The 26,346-nt window shown below is 37.4% G+C and overlaps 3 protein-coding genes and 1 long non-coding RNA gene across 5 annotated transcripts; 3 read left to right on the top strand and 1 right to left on the bottom strand.

The window, feature by feature from the left end:
- The first annotated feature begins 604 nt into the window (after positions 1-604).
- Positions 605-12,048, top strand: LOC140797547 (protein MEI2-like 4). Of its 2 annotated transcripts, none has more exons than XM_073151095.1 (15): positions 605-991; positions 1,405-1,580; positions 1,790-1,835; positions 2,188-2,535; positions 2,778-3,193; positions 3,283-3,441; positions 4,953-5,069; positions 5,138-5,289; positions 7,735-7,826; positions 7,954-8,400; positions 8,677-9,337; positions 9,440-9,524; positions 9,629-9,697; positions 10,465-10,644; positions 11,331-12,048. In XM_073151095.1, the coding sequence occupies exons 2-15, from the start codon at positions 1,482-1,484 to the stop codon at positions 11,490-11,492; spliced, it is 3,033 nt and encodes a 1,010-aa protein (XP_073007196.1). In that variant the 5' UTR covers positions 605-991; positions 1,405-1,481; the 3' UTR covers positions 11,493-12,048. The 2 variants fall into 2 exon arrangements, with proteins under 2 accessions (XP_073007196.1, XP_073007197.1); XM_073151096.1 differs by having other exon boundaries at positions 850-991; positions 5,138-5,286.
- Positions 12,049-16,009: 3,961 nt separating this feature from the next.
- LOC140798064 (uncharacterized) lies at positions 16,010-17,856 on the top strand. Its single transcript, XR_012110770.1, has 3 exons — positions 16,010-16,100; positions 16,209-16,331; positions 17,664-17,856. It is a non-coding gene; the product is annotated as an uncharacterized lncRNA (long non-coding RNA).
- A 6-nt stretch (positions 17,857-17,862) lies between these two features.
- Positions 17,863-19,998, top strand: LOC140798063 (uncharacterized). The gene is made up of 3 exons (XM_073151794.1): positions 17,863-17,912; positions 18,007-18,107; positions 19,014-19,998. The coding sequence occupies exons 2-3, from the start codon at positions 18,009-18,011 to the stop codon at positions 19,731-19,733; spliced, it is 819 nt and encodes a 272-aa protein (XP_073007895.1). The 5' UTR covers positions 17,863-17,912; positions 18,007-18,008; the 3' UTR covers positions 19,734-19,998.
- Positions 19,999-20,823: 825 nt separating this feature from the next.
- On the bottom strand, positions 20,824-25,424 carry LOC140797995 (OVARIAN TUMOR DOMAIN-containing deubiquitinating enzyme 1-like). Its single transcript, XM_073151714.1, has 9 exons — positions 25,057-25,424; positions 24,403-24,768; positions 23,268-23,333; positions 23,074-23,157; positions 22,840-22,962; positions 22,404-22,456; positions 22,229-22,284; positions 22,049-22,149; positions 20,824-21,665 (listed from the first exon to the last, which is right to left on the bottom strand). The coding sequence occupies exons 1-9, from the start codon at positions 25,405-25,407 to the stop codon at positions 21,231-21,233; spliced, it is 1,635 nt and encodes a 544-aa protein (XP_073007815.1). The 5' UTR covers positions 25,408-25,424; the 3' UTR covers positions 20,824-21,230.
- Between the last annotated feature and the right edge of the window lie 922 nt (positions 25,425-26,346).

Below are 26,346 nucleotides of genomic sequence, written 5' to 3'. Positions count from 1 at the left end.
AAAGGAAAATATTATAAGTCAATACATACACTGTACGTGATATGGGGGAAGTATTTGTAAATAAGCCTGAATGTAGGTGGTGATATGAGAAAAAGACATAATTGAAATTGCCATGTGAAGCCAAGAGCTACGAGGCCAAAGACAGGCAACAGCTTAGAGGAGCCAATAAGTTGTTGCCACGCCTATGGCTGGAGCCGTTGCTCGGGCCCGTGCGTTGACGGTGGACAGAGCGGTCCCAGCCGTCCTTGAACCGATGGTAACGAGGACAAATTCGTAATATGGCAACGCAGCGAGGCGACCCAAATCCGAAGGGGACGCCGTTGCGGGGAAAAACTAACGGCGTCCAGTCTCCAACTCCTCTCGTCCGTCGCGTTTATAGGAACCGGTGGTGCGGTGCTCCGCGCTTACGCTGACCGCCTCCTCCATTCCTTTCCCCCGCCCTTTTCTTCCACTCTCTTTCCATCTAAATTAATACCAACCCCACCCTTCTCTCTCTTTCTCTCTCTCCCTCTTTCTCATTTCTCGCCGGAGTACGACATAGATTCCGGCGAAGCTTCTTCACTAGGGAGAGAGGAAAGGGGGGAGGAGAGCTAGGCGTATAAATGGGAAAAAATCGTGTGGGGATAGCATAATTTGGGCATTGCGGCAAGCAAGAGAGAGAGACTGAGGGGGGGAAAGGGTGGTTTGGATTGCTTGCATTGGAGATGGAAGCTCTCGCACGGCACGGATTTTGATGCGGGGGATCACCTCGTTCGCTTGATCTCTCCTGATGCCTTTCCTTTCCTTCTGGAGCAACCCCGTTGTCACTATAGCCTGCTTGCTTTAAAGCTCTTGCTAGTTCTCGCGTTTCTTATGCTAATTCGAGAAGCGGAGGAGGAAAAGAGCGTGATTTGGTGAGGGATCGCGTTGTTTAGAGCTCGTAGACGTCGTTCTTTTGGTGCTAATTTAAAGAAAGGAGCGGGGAGAAGAGCGCGATCTGGTGAATTAACGGGTAAGGCTTGTCTTTTTGGTGTGGTTTGGGGATAATTTTGGTGTCTGGTGAGGGAATTTGTGTTTCTCTTTGGCAGTTTAATTTGCTGCAGCTCTATCTGTTTTCCTATGATCATACCTTCTGTGGTTTTCTTTTTGAGCGTTAAACTCTGCTGGTTTTTTTTTTCCAAAGTTTAAACTTTGTAAAGCTAATATTAGGCTACGATTTGTCTGTGCTTGAATAGTTCAATTTTTGTTGAATTTTGGAGGTTTGCACAAAATTCTAGCGACTAATTTAAGTTCTTTTTTCTCCCTCGCCGATCACCATGCAGAGAAGAAAAATTTGCATCTAATTTCCATCTTCTTGTTCTGAATTGCCTCTTTTTTCTGAAATATTAATTTGTATTGTTCTCCTCTGGTTAAAATTTTTAACAGGGGCCAGAAGGGGAGTAAATTATCTGAGGATGGTCCGAGGTCCACTTTGATCAGGTCTATACTGTGAGAGTTGCAGGATGCCGTCGGGAATCATGGATCAGAAGCATCTGTCTCCATTCCGCCTTCTCCCAGAGACTCCTTCCTTTTTCTCTGAGGAACTCTACTTGCATAATGAGGTAAAGAATTCCCAATTTTCATTTCTTTCTTCTTGTCTGCTTGGTTGCAGAGGAAGTGCCGGTGAGGGTACATTCAATCTCTCTAGGACAATGATGAAATGTTGTTCTTTAATGACAGTGTTCAGAAAAAATTAAATTAAATTTTGTCTACCTGATGACCCACACGAGATATAAATTTGGGTATTACCTGATGCTTCTCTTTTATGCAGAGACAAGTTGGATTTTTGAAACCGGAGTCAGTGCCTGATAATCTTGGTGAGTATTAGCACTTGATTCAATTCAATGTTTGGTCTGCCTGTTGTTTCCTCAAACTTGTCAGTAATATATTTGCTATAGGTGTGATCCATAGATCCAATCATATGTGATCTGAAGTAATAAAGTAATATATGTTCCAAATGTCCTTTAAGATTCATGCATTGCTTGGTTCCAGAGTTGAATTTGGTTCCAGAGTTGAATTTGGTAAGCAATGGCTTGGTAAATTCTATGATGATAATTTGGCAGGAATAAGTTGGAGATTAACCTTATCCAGGGGCAAATATAACATTAAGGTTTATTCCTTCAATTTTTTGTATTGGGAGTTCACTATATTATTTAACCTCATTTGCAGGAATGGAGGAGCTGTCACTAATGTCAGGAAGCAAATCAGTTTCTTCTTCACTTGAAAATCTTCATCCTATTGGCGCAAATCCTGTGGATTTTCTAGAATCACAAACTCATATTTTTAAAGACCTGAAAACTAAATTTAGCCTAGAGAATCATCTGATTGGGAGAGAAAGGATTAACAGCCTCTCTTCAACCTGTTGGAAAGCTTCTTATCAGGATTCTCTATCTCATTCTGATTTATCTTCCAAAACTGCATCTTTAGTTGCACATGGGCGTAAAGTTGATGTAAATGGGACCCACTATGAGAAGGGGCTTTTCTCAAGTTCCCTTTCAGAAATGTTTGATAAAAAATGTGAGCTTCTTCCTTTACCTTTTATGAGTTATAATACTGGTTCTTATTAACTGAAGCTGATAAAGATACATATTTTCCTCCTAGCAAGTACAATACAATATTTGATGGTGTTAATTTCCTTAAGTCAAATTCTGAATGTAACAGTTTGTGATGATATAGGTTTGTAATATAATATAGTATATTATTTATTCGTTCTTTCTGGTGACAGTTTTCATTTGCTTTATGAAATTATGGTTGTGCAGTGAGATTAGCATCAAATAGTGTTCTTGCTCAGTCTATTGATATAACTGATTCCAACTATGGGGAAGATGAGCCTTTTGAGTCAATGGAAGAAATGGAAGCCCAAACTATTGGAGATCTTCTCCCTGATGATGACGATGATTTACTCTCTGGTGTTACTGATGATGTTAAATACATTGGTCAGCACAACAATGGAGATGATAATGATGATGACATATTTTGCAGTGGAGGAGGTATGGAACTAGAAGCCGATGATAATGCTAACAATTTCAAAATTTCTGAATTTAGTAGCGGAGCCTCTAATGGTCTGCAAGGGGGGTTAAATGGCCCATTTGCTGGTGAACACCCTTCGAGAACTCTTTTTGTTAGAAACATCAATAGCAATGTTGAGGATTCAGAGTTACGGATTCTTTTTGAGGTACCTATCTTTTCTCTTCTTCAAACACTTGCACTTCAACAGCCTGATAGATAAGATGTTGAATTATATAATAATTTTGTCTTGTTTAGCATTACGGGGACATACGCACTCTTTATACAGCCTGCAAACATCGTGGCTTTGTGATGATATCTTATTATGATATAAGGGCTGCACGAAATGCAATAAGGGCACTTCAGAACAAGCCATTGAGACGTCGGAAGCTTGACATACACTATTCAATTCCGAAGGTCACTATTACAACCAATATCTTTTACCTAGTTGCAAGTGCTTACTAATTTCTTAAAGTTCGTTATACATGTTCTGTCCTCTGAAAATTTCCATAGAATTGTTCTGGTCACCACTACTTCTAAAATGAAATCTGTAGGATAAACTATTGATTTCTTGATGCACTTTGAATAGCTATCTTTGTCAATGAGATTGTTTGAGATACTGATATCAGCCTTACCGACAATATGGACTTAATATGTACTCCATATTTTTATTTTTATATTATAAAGAAACTGATAGTTCCTGTTGCAAGAAGTCCTGTTAGTATTAGATTTATGTGAGCTGCCAGCTCTCTTGCTTTTCGCATATCTTCCTGTGTACTATGTTTGTGGAAAGGAGATAGAAATCTCTTGAAAAACAATATAAACAATTATATTTTGTCCTTGTAGTGTTTAGTAGAAGATGTGAGTGTGACACAATAGAGTATGATTTCCCAAGACTGTCCCAAATAGTTCACTTTTAGAAATTCAAAATTTTTAATAATGCGGGTAAATTATCTAAGAAAACCATGTTTATCTACCTATACATGTATTAAATGGAATTTATAGGTGTTAGTAGTTTTAAATCCCAGCTTTTCTAGAACTCTATATATGTAGATGTTGTTTTGTCCAGCACTTTATAATATTTCCTGTCTTTGGCTCAACTATTTGCCCCATGTATAGTACTACTAGTTTTACTCAATGATGACTATGTCGATCAGCATTTGTCGTGCTGATGGTGGCATGACACCTGACACGAGGACACTCTGTATCAAGCCGTGCCGAACCGGGAGGTTCAAAACATATTTTATTGATTTAAAATGGATCAATTAGAGTGGTAAATCTAAAATATTCTATGAGACATTTTTTTATCATGTGACAAATATGATATGTCATGCGGAGTTCTTTTTTTTTAAAACTTGTTTCTATTTCAATCATATTATAGAATTTTCAATTATATTATAGAGTGTTCAATCATTAGTATTAGTTTTAATATATATATTCGATCATATTATGTGTTGAATAATATTTATATCTGGTTATTGCTATATCTTTAATAAAATAAGTTATTTATAAAAATAGTCTAAAGATAATAGACTCTAAGGTAGGTTTTAATACATATTTAAAACAAAAACCAAAGATTAAAGTGTCGAAAATCCAAAAACATCTTTAAAGACACTAATAATTCTATTAAAAATGTGTCAAAGGCATGCTGAAGGCGTGCTGGTTAGCACGGCCATCATTAGTTTTGCTTTTGTAGAGAAGTGGTTCCTAGCATAATAGGCATATTTTTCACCTAGACTTCATAATATTGTTCTTGTTGTTGTGGTAGTTTAGAAACAAACATTTCCCAAAACATGATTATCTATTTTCTTCTTGTCCGATACCAATGCTGCTCCATGTCGATTCCCTCTTGACATGTACATACATGCATATTTGGAGTCACAAATTTTTGTACGCTGCTTAATGGCTATTGACTTATTTCTCATTAGGACAATCCTTCGGAGAAAGATATTAACCAGGGAACTCTTGTAGTATTTAACCTTGATTCATCTGTTTCAAATGATGACATCCAGCAGATATTTGGCGCTTATGGTGAAATCAAAGAGGTAATGTGATTTATAAGTCTGGTGCTCATCCTTCATTTATAGCACTAATATTTAGCTTTGATTGGCAGATTCGTGAGACTCCACACAAGTGTCATCATAAGTTTATAGAATTTTATGATATTAGAGCAGCTGAAGCAGCCCTTCGTGCTCTAAATAGAAGTGATATTGCAGGCAAGAAAATAAAACTGGAGCATAGCCGCCCTGGAGGTGCACGACGGTGGTATTATCCTATCTATTTTTTCACTTTTCCTTTTCCTCCGGCAAAATTTAGATTAAAATCGATCATTTTATATTTAATTGTCTATCTTTTAACCAAGGATTCTAGTTTCGGCTGATCTCGAGTGGGATCGGCCAAAACGGATCGAGATCGGCGATCGGCTGGTTTCGGCCAGCAGCAGACAGCTGCTGCTGCTACAGGCGGCTGCAGCAGGCAGCTGTCAGTTGCTGTGACAGCTGCAGCAGTTGTCACACAGAGAGAGAGAGAGAGATTAAAAAAAAATAGGGTGAGAGAGAGAAAAAAATGAAGAGAGAGTGAGGGAGAGGGAAAGATTAAAAAAAAAAGAGTGAGGAAGAGAGAGAGAGAGAGAAAGATAGGAAAAAAAGTATGGGAGAGAATGAATATTTCATACTAACAGTTAGAGAAATAGGAAAGAAGAGAGAGAGGAAGAGAGATTTTTATTTTTTAGGCTTTATATGTAAGTAATTATTATTTCTTATTTTCTTATAATTTTTTCTAAATTTTTAGAAATTTCTCAACATTTTTAATAATATTTAGAATTTTATTTAATTAAAATAGTTCGATCCGATGCAGGCGGCCGATACGGCCGATACGTATCGTTTTTCTGGACGGCCGATCCCGATCCCGATACCGATTTTTGGAACTTTGCTTTTAATACCTTGATCCATTTTACACTTTATCCTAAATTCTGTTCTGAAATTAAATTGAAGTCCCTGAAGATAATTGAAGTGTATCATTTCTGGCCATTAATTCAAAAAGTTAGTAAATCACCAATCAAAAAGCTAAAGTAGTTGTCCCAGCTCTATATATGCTAGGAACTAGCTTTGCCTAGTACTGCATATTATTGTTTTTGTATTTTTCTATTTCCCAATCATCAAAGTTCTTGTTGTATATGAATTTATAATATCTCTGCACTCTTGTATACATGTTCTTTAATTTGAAGAAATTTGTCCAAGTGACACATCCAAATATTCTTGTAGAAATTTTGCCTGCGTCACTTTCTTATAGAAGGTCGTCTCTTCCTTTTCTGTATTGATACATTAAAAGTTCAGAACATGTACTCAGCAACTCAAAGCTAGCTTGTGTGACTGCAATATCGCTAGTAGCTTCAATGTAGTGTATAATTCAATTTTGCCCCAAGTGTTAGATATTTCTAGAGATTAAACATGCATACTCATACTTAATTGGCATTGTTCGACTCATTACCTCAATATGTCACTAGATAACAATATGCATTGCTGCTTCTATTTCTTCTATTGTTCTAGTTTTGAGTAAACAAATTGAAAATTAAATTGTTTCCACTTTGAGTCTTTGACACAATTTCCCTTAAAATTAGAGGTATTAATATGTAATGACTATGAAAAGATATATCTACCAGATATATCATTCATTAGAATCAAATTCAGTTCCTAAGCCCCTCTTTATTTCAAAAGTTCTAAATTTTGGGCTTAAAATTGGGAAGTGCACTGTCCCCAATTTGATCCTATTCTGACTGAGGAACAGTATATTGTACTAGGGATTACCCATGCTAGCTCATGATTATTACTAACAACTTCATTATGTCCATTGTCTGGAGGGCATAATTTATAAAACATTGTGACCTTTAGGTGAAATTTGTAGTTCACTGGAGATCTATACCATAGAAGGAAAAGTCTCAAAGTAAGATTGTGTCAAAAGGGCTAATGAGATGTAGAGAAGTATTTGACATTAGAAAATAAATAAATAAGTTACTTAATGGAGTAATCTTAGGTCCTTAATTCGACTATAACAAATAAACCCATCTGTATAGGTAGGAAAGATAGGAGTTGACATATGCAGAATAAGGAGGCTCCAAATTCCCAATTGCCATAAGATCGCAGTGCTGCAAATCGTCAGCTCTACTTCTTAAATCTTTAGCAGAAGTTCTATTTACCAGTAGGACTCCCTCCAAATTGATTGAGCTTCATTTGTTGATGAAACTTGAATATGACTACAAAATATGGATTTCTTGGTCTTTATGGCTGAATTACATGTTAAATGGAGTGATCAATCTAGTTGTTATTAAATATCAGAAGGTATCAGTCTGCTTGGGCTTCTTCAGAGAGAAGCTAGATTCAGTCATCTGAAGAGTACAATTTCAATTTTTGGATGTTTCTGCCAATATTCATGGAATATATATTATTTTTCTTTAGGTTGCTGATTTCAAATTGAAGCTGACTTGCCGTAGTTCTACTGTATGATAAATTTCAAGGCTTTTCCTGGTCTTTAATGACATATTGATTACTTATGATTGGAGAATTTTATCTCTCCTGCCCCTCTTATTCGTTAGTTGTCTACAATAGTTGTCTGTGCATATAATAAAAAGAAATTTCTTGAAGTGCTTCAATGAGGTTCTATCTTGAGTTTCATGTCTGCTACTTGTGGGTAACATCAACTCTGTACCAACAGCACGATGCAGCAGTTGTCTCCAGAGTTAGAGCAGGAAGAGTTTGGTCCATGTCAACAGGGGAGTCCTAACTACTCACCATCAGGATGCTTTGGTATGATGGTTGATTCCTTACCTGTTCATGATTGATCTTCTGTTTTTTCCCTACGTCTTTCCTGTTACTTGTCCAGCATCTCTTTATGTCATGGTTGTATTTTCTGACCTAGATATCATATAATCAGATTCAGTCCTTCCTGCGACAACTGTATCAAATAGTCTTGAAAATGGAGCTATCCAGGGTTTACATTCTACAGTCCGGGCACCAATCAGGCCCTTTACTGAGATAGCTTTTCCTGGGATCTCTTCTGGCATACCTCAGACCTTACCTTTCTCTGTTGGAATTGCATCAGCAGGCAATCTCAATAATCCATCTGTCCACAGTGAAGTAAGCCATTCACTTAGCCAGATGAACTTTGGATTTCAAGGCATCCCGGCTTTTCATCCTCATTCACTGCCAGAGTATCACAATGAAGTAGCTAATGGCATCCCATACAACTCAAACACAATATCAGCTATGGGTATTAATATCAAGTCAAGCCCTGCTGCTTCTGAAGGAATAAGAAACAGGCATCTCCCTAAAGTGGGATCTGGTAGCCTCAATGGCCATTCCTTTGATCATGATGAAGCTGGTAAGTTGGATAGGATATCTCATTGAGTTGGTCTTGTTGGCCGAGGATACTTTTTAGCTAACATACGTCATGTGTATTTCTTTTGTCTGCTCGACCTCTATCCTGTCTAACAAGAGCCTTCTACTTCACCTTCAACCTTAAACATGAAAGAAGCTATTTGACTTACTGAGATGCCAAGATCTGATTAATGTTTTCTAGTACAAAATTCGAATTTTTATTTCCTAGGTTCCTTTTATTTCTTGTTTGCTAACCAGAATGTATCATTGTCCTCAACAGCATTTGGGGTTTCTGGAACTGGAAGCTGCCCTCTCCATGGACACCAGTACATGTGGAACAGTTCAAATGCTTTCCGCCATCAGCCCTCTTCCCCCATGTTATGGTCAAACTCACCATCATTTGGAAACAATATTCCAGCTCATCCCCCACCACAGCTACATGGAATTCCTAGAGCACCATCTCATATGCTGAGTGGTGTGCTTCCTTCACAGCAGCATCATGTTGGTTCAGCACCTACCATGAATCCATCTCTTTGGGACAAACGGCAAGCCTATGCAGGGGATTCGACAGAGTCACCTGCTTTTCATCCAGCATCTCTTGGCACTATGGGGTTCCCTGGCAGCCCTCAATTCCATCCGCTGGAACTTGCTTCCCATAACATCTTTACTCACACTGGAGGGAATTGTTTTGACCCTACAGTTTCACCTGCGCACATTGGGATTCTGTCTCCTCAGCAAAGGTGCCATATGATCCATGGAAGGAATCCCATGATCCCAATGCCTTCCTCATTTGATTCCCCAAATGATCGGTTGAGAAGCCGAAGAAATGAGACTACTGCTAATCAGACTGATAACAAAAAGCAGTATGAACTTGATATTGAACGGATTGTGCGTGGTGAAGACTCTCGGACTACACTTATGATAAAAAATATTCCCAACAAGTACATGATTTGACCTGCTAATCTTAACTCCAGTTTCTATTCATAGAGAGTCATTTTATGTTGAATTCTAGCTTTATTTAACTATCTTCTTATCATCAACAGGTACACATCTAAGATGCTTTTGGCTGCTATTGATGAAAATCATCGAGGCACCTATGATTTTATCTATTTGCCAATTGATTTTAAGGTAAGGAGTGCTTCTTTATAAGCTAAAATCATCTCATCATATGCTGTTAATATATTGTTCCTTTAGTTATTGTCTCAATGGATGCTTTGCCCTCTGCTCTTCAGAATAAATGCAATGTGGGATATGCTTTTATCAACATGATTGATCCTCAACATATCATTCCATTTTATCAGGTTTGGTTCTCTACACCTTACTATAAATGCATGATATGTGCTTCTTATGCATCCATGGTGTTTTATTATTCTAAAGTAGGAAAGGCGCCTCGCCTTTTTTCTTAACATTGTTTCGATTTTCAGGTATATATTAATTTTGCATTCTTGGCATTGAGATTGAATAGGATTTGCATGAAGAAATTTTAAAGATTGTCGTGCCAATGGCATGGGCTGTGGCGTGCCGACTTTGGCTCGGAGGGTGCCATGTCGTTGACATGTGCCATGCCGAGCTTCTGTTCCGTTGGCATTGTGAATAGTCTTCGCATGCTGAAATTTTTTTTTTAAACTTGCCGGTGCCTTAAAATAGATTTTAGGAGCTATATTAATAACATATGCAATTAGCAATCTTATGAATTTTTTTTTTTAATTTTTCTAGGATCCTCTTTGTTGGGCCAAATAAATTGGCGAAAATTTAAAATTTTCTTTGGTTTTTAAAATTTGCAGTATAATAATGAGCACTAAGATAGTTGGAAGCTACCCAAATTTGTTTCTTTAAAGTAATATATGTTTAATTCTAATAGCACACAGATGAATGGCCACGAAAAAGTATCGAGGTTTTCTTCTTGTATCGATGCCCATAATTAATTTGCATGATATATATCGACCCGTGTGGTCGGCATGGCAATCCATTGAATTTAGTATCTGAGTTTTATTCCATTTTGGTCCTTGTGATTTTTTTACCAAGGAAAAAAGGAAAGAGAGCTAAAGAAGGTCAATATTTTGTGCAGACATTTAATGGTAAAAAATGGGAGAAGTTTAACAGTGAAAAAGTGGCGTCGCTTGCATATGCTAGAATCCAAGGAAAAGCAGCTCTCATCGCTCATTTTCAGAATTCAAGTCTTATGAATGAGGATAAGCGGTGCCGTCCTATTCTCTTCCATTCAGATGGTCCTAATGCAGGGGATCAGGTGCCACATTAGAAATTATTGGATTTAAATTTTCTGTCATTGTGTTCATATTGATTGATTACAAGCTTCTATAATATTCATAGTCCAACTAATCTGGTGCCTGTTGCTATTGAAGCTTAACAATAAATTATCCTGCATGATTACTTGCCCGACGAAGACCATATTTCTGTATATATACCCCTTTAGATCTGCATTCTTATGTTATCATGGAAATGTTACTTATCCAGCAGGTGCTGTTGATTCTGCTTGTCAGATATTACCTACCTATACAATCATCTTTTATGGGTGGCAGGAATCATTCTGACCTCATCTTCTCATACTATTTTATTTAAGTGTTTTCTTGTATGATGGTGGAATCATTCATGCAAAGTTTACTAGTTTATGTCCATTGGCTTGGTGGTTTGTAATCGTTGGGTTATCTCCAAGCAGACTGAGCACATTACTGGTTGCCCCTACCCTATCAGGAAGAAGAAAAGTAAATTCTTCTGTTGTATCTTTATTTTTAAATATGTCCCATATTTCCAAACACATGTTATATAGACCATTCAGTGTTAAACAGACATGTTGTACAGTACACTCATCCATCTGCTGCAAGCTTGCATCTCTTTAGATAGCTATCTGTTTGATGATACTGATCAGGCTTGCTTCAGATATGTTTAAGTGATAATAGTTTCTCTGCTTGGCAGGAGCCCTTCCCTGTGGGTGTTAATATCCGCTCGAGATCTGGGAGAATCAGGACTTCTGCTAATGAAGAAAATAGTCAGGAAAGTGTACTGACCTATAATAACGAAGATACTTCTGGTAATGGATCTGACTCCCCTTTAGGTTCCACCAAGGACCAAGAGTGACCTGAGCTGCTCCGGGGCACTAACCTTAAAGACCAAACCTGTAACATGAACTCATCTGCAGTACACGGGCTTCTTTTTCTGTCATTATTTTGTTTTGGCCAGGAATTGCAGCGAGAACTTCCAGGACATGGATTGCCGCAGGTTGCCCTATGGTGCTGTAAGTTTCTTAATTGAAATATACTGTGAGGGGTGCTTCCAGTTTTCCTTGGACTATATAAACAGTAACTGAGAGAGGAGGGCTAAATGTGCAGGGATAGCTTTACGATTTCCAGATGTCTATGAGACTAATAAGCACTGTACAGGAACCGATGTAGTTTGCAAAGGCTTGCCCTGCATTTTCTCTGTTCTTTTTCTGACTACATTTTTCCCTTTCCCTTTTTTCTTTCCCTGAGTTCAGAGCTTCTCGGTTTGTTGAGGGGTTCATTTTGGAGCTGGACAGGTTACTTGTGTTATGAGCTGGCCTGGCATGTCTATAAATCTTGTATGTCTTATTATATACATCTAAGAGCATGAATTTTGCCATCTATCTGAAATTTGCTCTTTGCCATTGATTTCATCAATTAGTATTTGCTGCTTTACTTCAAAATACTGACAATGAACAGAAATGTGTCTTTATGTTACATTTTTTGTTTTTTGTTTTGGGGTGATAGAAGGAGGTATTATAATATTATCACAAAAAACAGAGTCCTTAACTAGGAAGTAGCAGGAGACCTCTCCAAACAGAGGATATGGTCACATTCCTGATGGCTTCGTTATAAACAGCAGTGATATTTGATGAATACCCAAACTAGGGAGTATAATTTGGATATCCTCAATGGTACTTTGAAGATGCCAAGGAACAGGAGATTTGAGGTTGAATATGAGCTAGGAGAGAGTTAATTTCCAACCAGAAAGTTAGTGAAACCTCTCTCCTTGCATTTGGTCAGAGCACGGAGGATGGCTTCCATCTCAGCGTGGAACGCATCTTTTGCATTAATTTTGACTGCCTAGACTGTTTCTGAGGATGAATCTGGCCCCTGCATCTACATTGAGCTTTTAATCATCCTTGCAAATACTTAGTTACTTGCTTAAAGATATTTTCCTAGCAGAACATAAAACAAAAGCTAAAATATAAAATGTAAGAGTGCATGCAAACATAATATTTTTAATGTGGAAAAGTTTATCAAACAAGGGTAATAGATTGTGAATCCCTTCTTCGAGATCAAACCAAATATTATAATAATCAGCAGTCATAAAATACTTACAGATTATCTATTGTCACCCACAATCTCTTTTGACTCCCTCTCATAACTGCTTCTCGTGCTCGGTACCTAACCTTAATAACCCTCAAGGTAGACTTATATGATATAAACATCTCACCATTCAACTCTTTTCTTTTTAGCTCTTGTTTGAACGCCCTTTTCACGTTGAAAATATTTTGCTAACTTGAAAATCTCATTCGAGCACCTTTCTTACATTACAAAATGGGGTCTTTTATAATTTAGTTATATATAATATTTATTTTATAATAATAAATTCTAATATTTATGGTACATATAAATCATGTATACTTTATCATAAAAACTATAAATACGCTATATAAAATATATGCACTTAATTTTATATACTAAGTTTAAAAAATTAAATATAATTAAATTACTAAAGCACGAGGCTGCATGTAATCTTCTTGTTTCTGAAGAGATTAATTGGGAAACTTTAAAAGCTTTTTAAAGGTAAAAAAAAAATTAATTTTTTGATAAAATTGCAGTCAGGGTATTTTCGTCCATTCAAAAATTTTGGAGGATCCGGCGACGATGCTACCACCGCCTGCAGATACTGCTGATCGATAAGCGGGAAGAATACGCACGAATCTCAAAGCAAGAAATGGAGAGTTTATTCTGATTAAGAGAGAGAGAGAAGGTTTAACGAACTCGAAAGCTAATCCTCCCGCGTCTCAAGAGTTAGTTAAATCGTATCTTAGCGAGGAGAGAGACGAAAGCGTAAATGAAAGAATGGCGCGAATGAAGCACGTGGCAAGAAGGCGACCAACCCCGGGAAGCGTCGCTCCTCCTCCTCCTCCTCCTCCGGCCGCTGCTCCTCAAATTCCTCTTCCCCCGAAGAAGAGAGCTCGCCAGTTCCGCGTCGTTGAATCCAGAGGCATGGTAAGCGACTCATGTACGTAGTGCTCACTGCTCTATCCCTTTCGATGGCTCTCTTGGTGATTTTGGTGGGATTTCTTGGTGATCCGAATGAGACCAACTTGATAATTTTTTGCTTCTCGATCGCCTTCCCCGTGCTGGTTCTTGATTTCTTGGTGACTTTGGCGGGATTTCGGATGATCTAGAGCTGCCCTTAATTACCCATCTTTACTCCTGTATCGAGCCTCCCGGTGCTGGTTCTTGATTTCTCGGCGGTTTTGTGGGATTTTGTACTACTTAGGACTGCTACGCTGAGTTCTTGATTCCTTCTTACTTCTCTTCGTGAGAGTTTTCGCTGCATTGCTGGCTGCGACGGATGTTGTTGGAAAGTTGGGTGCTTTCTCGGTTGTAACTTGGAAAGATGCGCAGGGGAAAGGGTTAATGTTAGAAGGGATACCAGAGGAGGATAGTCATGATGATGATGAGGAGGAGGAGGAGGAGGAGGAGGGCACTGGTGATGAAGAGGACTACCGGGTGTTTAGACGTACGCCTCCTTGGCTATCCACAGAAGAGTACGACGAAATTCTCAAGAAAAGTTTTAAACTGTTGGGAGACAAGAAAACATACCTGCGGCCAAAGAAATCGGACCGTCCGATTAGCTCGACGGGCGGAGGAGCCGAGAGGCAGACGTCATTATTGCCAAATCCTAAAGACAAGGTACGGGGAAATCTAAATACTTGTCGGAGTTCTGTTTCTTGAGTTCCTTCTTTGTGTTGTTTGCCGATTTCTACTAGAAACAGCGGGGTTCATTTATTTGGTAGTTGTAACTTGGAAAGATGATATGCAGGGGAAAGCAGTAATAATAGAAGGAGAGGAGGAGGAGGAGGAGTATGATGAGGAAAATCCTTTTGATGAGTTTGATGATGATGATGATAATGATGATGATTATGATGATGATGATTATGATGATGATGATGACGATGAGGAGGAGGAGGAGGAGGAGGAGGAGGAGGATGAAGCCATGAGGTATCAGTTATTCCTCGTCCAGGATGAATCCCTTAATACGCCGATGGTTGGTGACAAGGTCTCCAACTCTCATCCCTAGTTTATTACATCACAGTTCGTCTGCTTCAATTGATGATTTGTTACATAATTCGTCCCGATGCGTTCCAACATATTAATTGTCCACAAAAAAAAATTCTCTGTCCTTCGCAGTTGAATGATGTAAGGTTCTTACCATCAAAACTCTCCGCAATTTCTGTTTATCCTTTCCTCCTACAGCTAGCTTTCAGCTAACAGCTAGATGAAGACCATTTTACTAGCTTAATCTTATTCTAATTGAATGCTAAGATGAAGGCTTCTTCATTTTGCTGTTGTCTTTGTGTACATATTGCAGCCTATTGTTTAAAATTCTCTAACTCTAAAGTCCAATAATCAAGACTAAGCATTCTGACCTGAAAGTGGGATTACTTGTTGATGATAAACCGTGCCATACTCTGGCATGCTTCTTTCTCCTGCTGGTATTTCAGCATCTGAGAATCTATTTTGAGTCACAAATCACTTCTGCTCTGAGTTGGTTGTCCTCGCCTCAGGATGTTAACTAAAATGAGATAATTGTTGGAAGCTGATATCAATCCATCTCTATTCTATTTACATTCTACATGACTGCTGTGTATATTGCAGACCAGAGATTTTTGACACTCAATTTTAAGGCTTTTTTATCTAGTTATAGGTACTTCCATTGCAGCGAAACAAGATAATCGAGCATATGACACTGAATAAACATTTTCTTCATCTCTATATTGATTTTGTTCAAATAGATCACCAACTGTATAGTGGACTTCGCAGGTGCTTTCCAGCTTCTGAAAAGAGTCTAATTATCACAATTTTCAGAATATCATTATAGAAGCTAAATGCTTGATTAAAGAGGTAGTGTTTGGTAGTATAGAGCTTGTCATTAAAATTTAAGTTCCCCCACTTAACCACAAATGCCATCTAACAAAATATAAGTCATCTAACTTCTGTCATTTTCCTGTGAGTTTGTTCAAAGGCTGAATCAGCTCTTTTGGAGGAAGGGAGGTGCGCATCTTATTCCAAATATCTTGACATGTATTGATCTTAAATTATCCCAAGGCACCTTCAAAAGTTGTGGTTCAATTTACTGTTGCTATCTTTATATGGCCACATGAGCTTTTCATGAAGGTTTCATGTTTCATGTGCACTTGTGAAAGCAGAATAATTCTTGGTACTTGCAGGAACCTCTCTCAGTATTAGTTGCTGACTTTCCACCAGACAGCTATATCATACAGGAAAAGATCAAGGTTTCTTTTTCGACTGTTATTCCACTAATCAGTTGCTAAGTGTCTTTATTTCATCTTTACTTATAAGCAACTCATAAATGATACAGTTGCTTGTCGAAAATTATGCTTCCTTCAGACGAGCACGACGAGATGGAAACTGTTTCTATAGAAGTTTCTTTTTTTCCTACCTGGTAAGCTTTTTCTTGATTTTCTCCAAATTTCTTTGGTCCATCATAAAGTGACAATTTTTCTCTGGATCCTTCTAGTGTTAGATATTAAATTTTGAGATATTTAAATAGGAGCAGCTTTATGGAACGCTAGATGGAGATGAGGTCAATCGCCTAGTAGGATGTTTTGAAGAAAGCAAGATGGATTATGTTAATCTTGGATATCAAGAAGACGAGTTTATGACTCGCGCTAGTGTAAGTGCATTTCCCTTTTGTACTTCAGAAGAAAATTTTATTCACTTATGATTTACATCTATAGGTACATATTATCGTTGGTGATTCTTCTAATTGGTAAATTTTTTTGGTGCGTGCTCACTCGTACCGATATGGAAAGTGTGAGTCATGATTAAGTAAAAGGTTTCTCAATGTTGATGGGAAGTACAAAACTTACCCACCGTGTACTAGCGGTGTATACTGACGTAAACTTCTGTAAACTTCCTACCACTACCAAGTGAGATGGATTTTGGTGGCATGAGTAGAGAAAGAGAGAGAGAGGGATGATATTGGTAACTTTATAATTAAGATCTTTTCCTTAATAATTCCTAGAAATGTCACATGAAATTCTATTTGTAATCTCCAATCATCCCAACTTCCTTTATTTTTTTATTTTCACATTCTAAAAATATGAAAGGAATTTATAACAATGATAGCGTGCCATGCCACCATCAGCATGGCACGCCCCCTGCGTGCCACATGCACACATTTATAATTGCTTTAATAAAACTTTTAAGATATTTAGAAATGTTTTAAAGTTTTCGACATGTCAATTTTTAGTTTTTAGCTTAAATATATATATTAAAATCTATATTATAGTGTTTTATCTTTAAATTATATTTGTAAATAACATATTTTATTAAAAATAAAATAACAGTTAAATATAAATATTATTTAACACATAATATGATTGAATACATAAATACATTCGTTAAAAGTAATATTAATGATTGAATACTCCATAATATAATTGAATATATTATATTATGGAGTATTATGTTTAAAATAGTTCAACAATTAAAATTAATACTTAGTTAAACTTAGCATGATAAGGATGATTAAAGACTTCATTTACCTGCACAAGAATAACACGAGAATGTTGCACTAATTATTGTTGATATTTTCAGAATTTATCCATTGATAGTATTACTCGTTATAACATCTCCCATAGTTTTCATACAAATAAGAATTTAATAATTCGCCTATGATATGATATGAATATTGAAAATGCACAGAATTAAAGTTGATTTGATAATGTTTGATGAAGATAGAAAAAAATTTTAAAAAAAAAAAGGCTCCACATGCCGTGCCGGACAGCATGCACCCGTGTCAAAAATCTAGAATTGCTTTCTTCTACAACATCTAAGTAAGCTGTAACATTTCGAACTTCAACTATTGTTGATCCTTCTATGGATTCCAGAAGAGATAACATTTTTCTTCTCCATGGTATTTGCTTTTCTATTACGAGTAATTTGTCCCTGAATTTTTTCCATTTAATTTATCTAATTTGATGCTCACTGTTGTTGCCTTCAGGAGCTCTATAACGTGATCTTACAAATTCCAGAAAATAGACCAGAAGACCTAAAGTATGAACTTATACCAACTTTTCCTAGATGTTGACTGCTGAAGATATTAGAAATATACCGTCATATGTTCTGCAAATGTCTCTGTGCATTATCTTTCCAGTGAGTTCTGCTTAGAAAGAAAAGCACATTTTTCTCTGTAGTTTAGCGCCTGAGGATCGTTGCAAGAAGAATCTGAATGAGAGAATTTCAAACTTGGGTGAGAAATATCAACATACGAAGTTCTCTTTTCCTATTTCTTTTTCTTATATTTCCTGTCTTAATTTCAGTACATCATATGGTTTATTGGCTAGTTATGTCCTCCCTTAGATTGATCACTACCATTGAGATGTGCAAGCACGAAGAGTTTTACAAACCATTTTTGGGCTCGACAGAATATCCATCTATATTTAAGGTTTGTGCTGCCTCTAGATCCAACTTTCATGTTGTTTGTAATGTAGTATATATCTCATCTTACTCATTGTAGTGATAGTAATGGCATCTTTCTACATTGGATCATCTTTGTTGGAACTTTGTAATATATCTTCATTGATACTTTTTCAGATATTTTTTAGGTGAACTTATAAATATATCTATTTAGACTAGGCTTTATATTGAATATTTGGAGAACATACTTCTCTATCCACTAAATGTTCCTCTTAATCTACACAAGTTGGGTCTTCTCTTCAAGACCCAATATTTTCCATATCTCAAAGTTCATTCAATGGCTAGACAAATGTAATTTGTTTCCAATGATTCAACATAAAGCTTCTAATCTATCTATATATGTATATATAAAATAGACTGGATATTTCTATGTTAAATCTTTGCAAAAACCTCTCTTGAGGTGAAAAGGTTGAGAGCACTTCTCTCTCTCAATCTTGAGTTTAATTTAATTCTGAGGCACAACTAGTGACTCAAAAGGAATTAAAATCTATTCCAAAGTAGTTTTAACTTCAACATAAATTTTGTAGGATTACAAACTTAATATTAGAACGTGAGTTAAAGTTCTCACACCTTTCCAACTATTGGTTGTGTTTCAGACTCATAAAAAGATAATTCAAAGAAGGGAGTCAATTTTTCACCTAAGGATGTGCCTTTTCAGATTCTGAGGTGTACTCAGTGTTAAATCTGTTTTTTCAAAGATTAAATAAAGTTTGTAGTCAAGCCCTCATAAAGATCCCTTGTAGCTACATACAAGTGATCGCTTGTAGATTAAATAAAGTTTTTTTCTTTTTCATCAGCTTATGTTATAGTAAGGTAGGGAAGTCTTATCCGATGCTCTTTACTTATGTCTTTGTTTCTGCTACTCTGGGAACAGTTCTGCTGGAAGGAAGTCTTGCCATTGGGTGTAGAAGCTGACAATGTGCAAATAATCGCTCTTTCAAATGCATTAGAAATCCCTGTAAAGATAGTTGTTATTGATTCGTCCTCCGATAATTCTGGAGAAGTAAAGTTGAAACACTATGAATTCATCCCTGGATCAGAGTCCACTGCTTTCACAGATTCAACTCCCCCGGCAAGTGCTGGTGCAGAGAATATTGATACTGGAAGCAGTTCTGTGCCGGCTTCTGATTCTCCAGCTGGCACTTCTGAAGTTAATGTAACTGATATCAGAAGCATTATTTCAGACCCTTCACAGCCTTTTATTGAGGAAGAGAAGACAAAAGTCGAACCTAACTGTCAACCTCAGGCAGCCAACCCTGGTGAGAGTAGTGGAACAAGCAAGAAAAACATCAGTGCAGAGAATACTGATATTGGAAGCAGCAGTTCTTTTTCAGTGTCTGCTTCTCCAGTTGGCACTTCTGCAGTCAATGTAAGTGAAATTAGCAGCACTACTCCAGATCCTTCACAGCCTTCGCTTGAAGAAAAGAAGACAGTCACAGAATGCAACACACTCGAGTTGAACAATCAACCTCCGGCCGGCAACCCTGCTGAGACTAGCGGAACAAGTAGAACAAATCCTACTACATGTCAAGGAACACCCTTTGTGATATTACTGTATAGACCCGGGCATTATGACATTCTCTACCGCAGGTGACTCTTAAGATATGTAAGAGCTTGGTATTGATTTCAAGTGTCTAGCAGAAAGATTATACTGCCAACTGCCAAAGGATGGATAGCATGGAGGCAAGTTTCTGTACAGTTGAGTCATTTTTTTTCCTAAACAAATATTATTCTTCTGCATTAATGTGGTTCAATTCTTTTCTGATCCTAATATGCCAACTTTTGTAACTCTTTGCCATACACAAATAATATTGTAAGTACGTTATCACCAATTTATCATAGTTGTTAATTCGACAGAAGTGTGCACTGTGCAGTACCCAAGTTTGTTAACGATCTCTCTCTCTCTCAGAAAAAAAGATTGCTTGTGACTTGAATTGGTTTCGGTCAATTGTGTCAGAAACAAAGAGCCAAAACTAATCTTTAATTTCTACGTGAAAAACTATCATCAACCAAGGGGTAAAATCACGGATTCTCTGCAAAAGTTGATGCACAAGAATTGTATGTATAAGATTATTTAGAAACTGTCTCACTGCTCGACACTCGGCTAACGGTTGAAGTTCTTACTAGCTAGGCCTAGGGTTTTTTATAAGGAAGATCTTCAAAGACCTTTCTATGGTCATTGTTTTGATCTCTACAAGAAATGACTTGAAAGCATTTCTTGTTGAGAACTCCTCCATCAAAACCACGAAGTGTATGAGCGTTCAAAGTTCAAACACACTTAAAAAAGCATAGAATGCCTTTAAGTGTGTGGAGAAAAACAAAATATCTGAAACATTTAATCTTAATCCATCAGAATCCATTACAAATGCCTGTCATACATTCTAAGGAATTACATTTTAACGTACTCCTACACTGAAATGCAACTGTGTAAACCCAGTCCTTTCAATATCCTGAATTTATAATTTAGATGGCTGCAAAGTAGCTAAAATTCTCCCTAACAGTTCTAATTTAAACTTTTTCGGTGAGTGGGAATGGAGCTCAGTAGTAGTATCTTTGCTTGTTCTTTTATTATCAAAATTATATGATAGTGACAGAGTATGCAGTATCTGCTTACTTAATTAATATGTGCCACTATCTCCAGTAGATGCCTGTCTGATATAATAACAAGATATACACGAAAAATATTTTGTAGTTTTTCTTTATTGGCAATGTTCCTGAATCTACATTGGTTGATCAGCCATTTACATGTTTATGTATACAATTCATATAATTGTCCAAGTGTTAGCTGAAGATGATTTACAATATGAATGTCTAAGTTCAAAGTTCACTGAAACTATCAAATTCCATCCCTACAGTATTATTCTCCCTGAATGAAATAACTTGATTGTTGTCATATCCCATTCGCAAGAGAATTCAAAACTCTATGTCGTGGCAGTGCAAAAGAAAATGTTTCCTTCATTGCGAGCAACTCAACGGAATAGCACCTGCAATCTTTGTAATCTGTCTTTTGGTAGTCAGTGGTGAACGGTGTTAACGAGTAAGCCAAGTCAGAGGCTAATGTCTGAACTGTATACATTCTCACTTGGGAGAGTCACTTTGGATAGAGGATGTCATAATGGCCTGGCCGATATAGCAAGGTCACAAAGGGGACTTGTTGACTAGAACTGCTGCTTGAGCTTGCTCCATTGTTTTCAACTAAGCAACTCGAAGAAGGTCCGCAAGCAGCAGTGCCAATGTCAGTTGGAGGGACCTCATCAATGCCACTGTCTGAAGAAATCAGCTTAGGTGTGCTTGCCAGTCCATAATCACTAGTCTCAGTATTGCTGCTTGCCAGAGGATTGCTAGTGTTTGTGTTATGGTTCAGGAATAAATCTTGTTGGTTCACTTCAATGCTTCCAGATCTAGATAAGGACGACGAGGAGTCAATCTTAACCACCCTCACGGACACCCTTAGTGCAGATGCCAGAGCGATAATCTGCACATGATCAGCTTCAATTCTCATAGGAATAACTTCTGCCCTGCAGAACTGTTGGTGAAGCAGAAAATTAGGGGGAAGAGAGAGAGATAGTGCTGGTGAGCTGACAGAAACATCAAATACTGAAGAAGACCATATAGATATTACTTCATTGATAATTTTATGAAGTAAACTTGTCTAAGATAGATATTACATTCTGAAGCATGTAGAACAACTTGTTATCTTACTATAATATTAATTAGAAGTTAAGGTCATTGTTCTAGCATTACTTGGTTCTATCACTAATAGATCAACAAAAGAATAGCATCAAAAAGATAAAGAGTTGACCTCCATGGGTAAACATGTTACTGTTATAACAATGGCAACCATAATAAGGAAAACAATTTCTTAATGGCAAAATTAATAAGTAAAAAAAGAGTAGCATCAGCACCGACCTCTTCCAGAGTGTTATATTTCATGTCAGGGAGAAATGGTTTGAAATGCTCTGCTCGTGCACATATCTCAATAGAAGTGATCAATCTGAAGAAAGCCAACACTGTGCATATTCTATGTTAAGCCATAAAATCACGGAACCAGAACAATGTATATATATAATTATGGGGTGCATCTCTCACTTTTGCTTGAGTAATTTTCATCTTGACTCTTCTGCAAAAGTTGCTTATGGCCAAAACTACATGTGAGCGCACCAGTTCATTTGCTCAGAAAATTTAGCAGAAATGTGATAACTGAACTACAATCGTTTATCGCTGATTGAGGACCACCGAAAACAAGTTAGTAGCTATCATCTACCTTGTAGAAATTTGCTTCCACTCCATAATATTTACCATCAGGTCAGTGAAGTCCTGGAAACAACACCAAGAAGTATCAGATGAAAGAACAAAACCTAATATCAGTAATAATAAAGAATTTGAAAGTTTGCTAAGAAAAAGTTGTATTTTCAATTGAACCAAGAATACATGAAAAACAAGTTTGAACATGGACTGGTATATACAATCAATACCTAGTATCAGAATCAACCAATTTAGACAGGTAATAGGAAATCAAAACAAGAGATCCCACACTAAGTCTAAATTGAAAACTATTGAATTGAAGGCATTAACAAAAATTACTAGGAATCATATATCATCCACCATAAGAGGCAGTGAAGCGATAATAATATGAGTTACATAGTAAATCAAGTATCAAGTATCATGCAGCTACTATAGCCAATGGAGGAAGGGCTTACCGAATAGAAATCATCAAATGTGTTTACAGTCTGTCTCTGATTTTGATTTGCCTGTCTGAATTGGTCAAGAGTTCCAAGAATCCGATAGGCCTCATTGTCATCTTGCATTTCAACAACTTGCTCCTATTTGTACATCTTATAAGTTAGTTCTGTAATAGAAGCACTCACATAATAAAACACTCATATTGTGATACAACAGATAAATTTTTAAGAGATTGTACAGCATTGTACTACCAGATATGAAAAAATGAAACTCCGATAGAAACAATTGCCATCTCGACGTGCTCGCCGGAAGGAAGAGTATTCTTTGTCAAGCAGCTGCATCATTAACCGTTGATTCATATACCAACATCAGCCCATATTACTATTAATGATACAAATAGATCAGTTTCAGTTACCACAAAACAACAAAATGAAGTTAGGTTAACCTTGATCTTTTCCTGTATGATGGAACAGTCTGACGGAAAATCAGCAGCTAATGCGGACACAGGTTCCTGAAATACCATAACTCTCTAGATTTAAGATATGCATAAAATGATATTCGAGGTGCTCATTTTCATACCTCAAACATAAGTACATGACCCAAGAGAGAGATTAAAACAAATTACATTGAGAAATAGTTCTCAGAATATAATTTAGTTTTGTCAGGAATTAAGTGCCAGCTTCTAGATAATGTTAGGTTGACATCCGATGGACCACAACTTGTCAAATTTTTTGGAGCCTTCTCATCTCAAGGTATGCTCTAGCCTACCTTTTATTATTGAGAAAATTCAATGAAGATGAGTGACTTAATACACTTAATAGAGAGCAGCATTAACCTAACCAACCACAATATATAAACTACAAATTACGTCAAATCTTGGTGCAAAATGCTTGCGCGAAGCTTCAAGTACTCTTTAGTCTTCACCTCGAATTGATGAGGAACGCATACAGTGAAGCGAGAATCAAACTGTAAGACATCCTAAATCCATATTCAAGGAAAATAGACTGTTAAACCTACAAAAGCACTTCACAACGTAACCAAATCGAAAGAATTTTTCCCACAGTGGCTAATCAAGAACGAGCAGCTCAACTCATCTGATGTTCTCTTTAAAAAAATTTAAAAAAAAACCCTTAAAGAAAGATCATTGATGGAACATAAAATCTGGTTGGTCCCCGAAGTAAAGTTGGAAATTAAGAAAAATAGTTACCAAGAAATCAAGGGGATCACATATTAAAACATGCATTCTACAAGCTAAATTTTGTGATCTATGAATCTAGTATAAAGTGCTCAGCAAGCAACCTATAATTTTTGAGATGCAATATAAAGGAGAACAATTTTTCCTTAAAAAATGCCCATGGTTCCTTTATCAATTGTCATTCTTGCTCCGACCAACTAATTTCCCTAAAAAGAAATGTATAAAGATCAAATGTAAAAATAGAAATAAAAGATCAAACGTAAAAATAATAATAAAAGATCATATATTCACACTGAACCTATCAGAAACGCACAAAAATTTCGCAAAGAAATCCATAGATATACATGCAAGCATCTCCAAGGAATCAAGAAACCAAGAATCCCACCTTGTCCCCGAGGCAGGGCATCTTCTTCGCTTCTTCCTCTAAGAGAGCCATCTGCTGCCTCGTGGAGCCGTCGCAGTTTCCCAAGCCCAACAACAACGATGCCGCCCAACTATGTTCGATGACTTCGCCGTTTGCGTCGACCGAGTTGTCGACCATAGCTTCCTCGTCGAAGACGACCTTCTTCCCCTTTGCTTTCTTGAGCAAGAGATCGAGTGCGCTGGAAGGGTCCTCTTCTCCTTCCTCTCGAGCGTGGGTTTTCTTGGATTCATCTTCTTCTTCGTCGTCGTCGGACCACAAGAATTCCATCTCCGTCTCCAACTCGAGCTGCTTCTTCCTGGCTTTCTCCTCCATTCGCCTGATCTCGGTCTGCTACGGGTTGGAGAAGAGACCCGGGAAATGTGTTAGATTTGACAAATGTAAGATTTTCTATTTATTTATTCCCTTCTCCTGCATTCGATTACTCGATGTTAATCTCAACAAATTTAAGATAAAAAAGAAACTAAAAATCATCCAGAAAAACAAAAACATCAAACTCCAAGAGCAGAATCAAGAAACCAAAAGCGGCAAAACTACGTTTGATCGAGCCATCATTTGAGATATACATACAAAGAGAGAGAGAGAGAGAGAGAGAGAGAGAGAGAGAGAGAGAGCTACCTCGTCTGCGATGCACGACGTCGGCTGCTGCGTCACGTCATCGTACACAAACTCAGCCAAATGCAGCATGGAAAGGTAAGAAGCAACCCGCTCCTCGACGACGGAGGCGTCGATATCGCCATCGCGGAACAGCGACTTCTTGCCGTCAGGCCGCACGATAGCATCTCTTCCATCGATCTCGCTCGAATCCTCTTCCCCTTCTTTTTCTCCCGTGATCTCATCTATTTCGTCTATTTGAATCCTTATACGCTTCCCGTCCTCCTCGATCTCCGTCGCTGGATCTCTCGGGTTCTTCTTCTGATTGCGAGCCATCAGCTTCTGGCTTCCCTGAGGTTGATTCGGCTGCGGCATCTCGAACGGCGAGCTTGGCGATTCGGGAAGCTACTGGAATTTGAAAGAATTTTTGGATCGATTTGGCGGGAAATAGGAGGTTAGTTAAAAAGGCGGTAGAAATGAGCGGAGCGGATCGGGTCGGGCGATACGGCTGGGATTCTTGTTTCGGGTGTGAAATATAAAGAGCCAATCCATTAGTTACAATTTGGTGGTTAGAGGCAACTTAGGGGTGTAATCAAGCCGAACTTGATTGAGCCTAGTTCTGATCAAGTTTGAATTGAAAATAATTTTGAGTATAGATTTGTGATAGTTTGAATTAAAATTATTTTAATTTGAGTCAATTTCAAGCTCAAACTTAAATGAGCCGATCAATAAGAAATTTTAAGTTTTAATCAATTCAAGCCAAATTTTGAGCTTGATCAAGCCTTATCACGCTTACTTGATCATGAGCCGACTCATGATTAAGCTTGGCTTGCAATTATTTTCGAGCCTATTTTAAAGATCAAGCTTGGTTCAACTCATTTTTTAGCCGAGCTTGATCGAGCATTATCGAGCAGACTTGATTATTTTGACAGCCCTAATTAGAGCCTCGAGGATGGGGGAATTTAGACAATATTCTTATTCAATGTTTTTGTATTGGTTGTTAGCTAAAATAGTGTATTAGTGTTTAATTGTATGAAACTTTTGTTACTGTGTTTAGTGAGCTTGGACAGTCAGCCTTCGTGGTTGGGCATCTTATTATAAATGGCACCATCCTAACTTAGGATATTGTGCATCCAAAACAAAAATATAGATCTAAATATGAGTTGAGCATTATTCAATCTGTATCCAATCAATTTTCATTCCTACTCTACTTCCAACATTGATTTGCACAAGTGGCATCACTTATCTACAATGATTGACGAGTAATTAGGGTGTCACACTAGAACCCAATTTCTCCCGTCACACAGTTGAGTT

This window comes from Typha latifolia, chromosome 11 (assembly GCF_019914945.1).
Source record: "Typha latifolia isolate L0001 chromosome 11, TyphaL0001v2, whole genome shotgun sequence".
NCBI lineage: Eukaryota > Viridiplantae > Streptophyta > Magnoliopsida > Poales > Typhaceae > Typha > Typha latifolia.
The sequence above is the reverse complement of the archived record's forward strand: the minus strand, read 5'-3'. Positions and strand labels throughout refer to the sequence as shown.

Excerpts from the sequence above, each read along its gene's own strand:
- LOC140797995 (XM_073151714.1), bottom strand. The coding sequence starts at position 25,407 with ATGCCGCAGCCGAATCAACCTCAGGGAAGCCAGAAGCTGATGGCTCGC. Across the intron at positions 23,158-23,267 it reads TCATACAGGAAAAGATCAAG|CTGCTTGACAAAGAATACTC; the intron begins GTTAACCTAACT and ends TTAATGATGCAG. Across the intron at positions 22,963-23,073 it reads GTTTCATTTTTTCATATCTG|GAGCAAGTTGTTGAAATGCA; the intron begins GTAGTACAATGC and ends ATGTACAAATAG.
- LOC140798063 (XM_073151794.1), top strand. The coding sequence starts at position 18,009 with ATGTCCTCCCTTAGATTGATCACTACCATTGAGATGTGCAAGCACGAA. Across the intron at positions 18,108-19,013 it reads AATATCCATCTATATTTAAG|TTCTGCTGGAAGGAAGTCTT; the intron begins GTTTGTGCTGCC and ends CTCTGGGAACAG.
- LOC140797547 (XM_073151095.1), top strand. The coding sequence starts at position 1,482 with ATGCCGTCGGGAATCATGGATCAGAAGCATCTGTCTCCATTCCGCCTT. Across the intron at positions 1,836-2,187 it reads GTCAGTGCCTGATAATCTTG|GAATGGAGGAGCTGTCACTA; the intron begins GTGAGTATTAGC and ends CCTCATTTGCAG. Across the intron at positions 9,338-9,439 it reads ATAAAAAATATTCCCAACAA|GTACACATCTAAGATGCTTT; the intron begins GTACATGATTTG and ends TATCATCAACAG.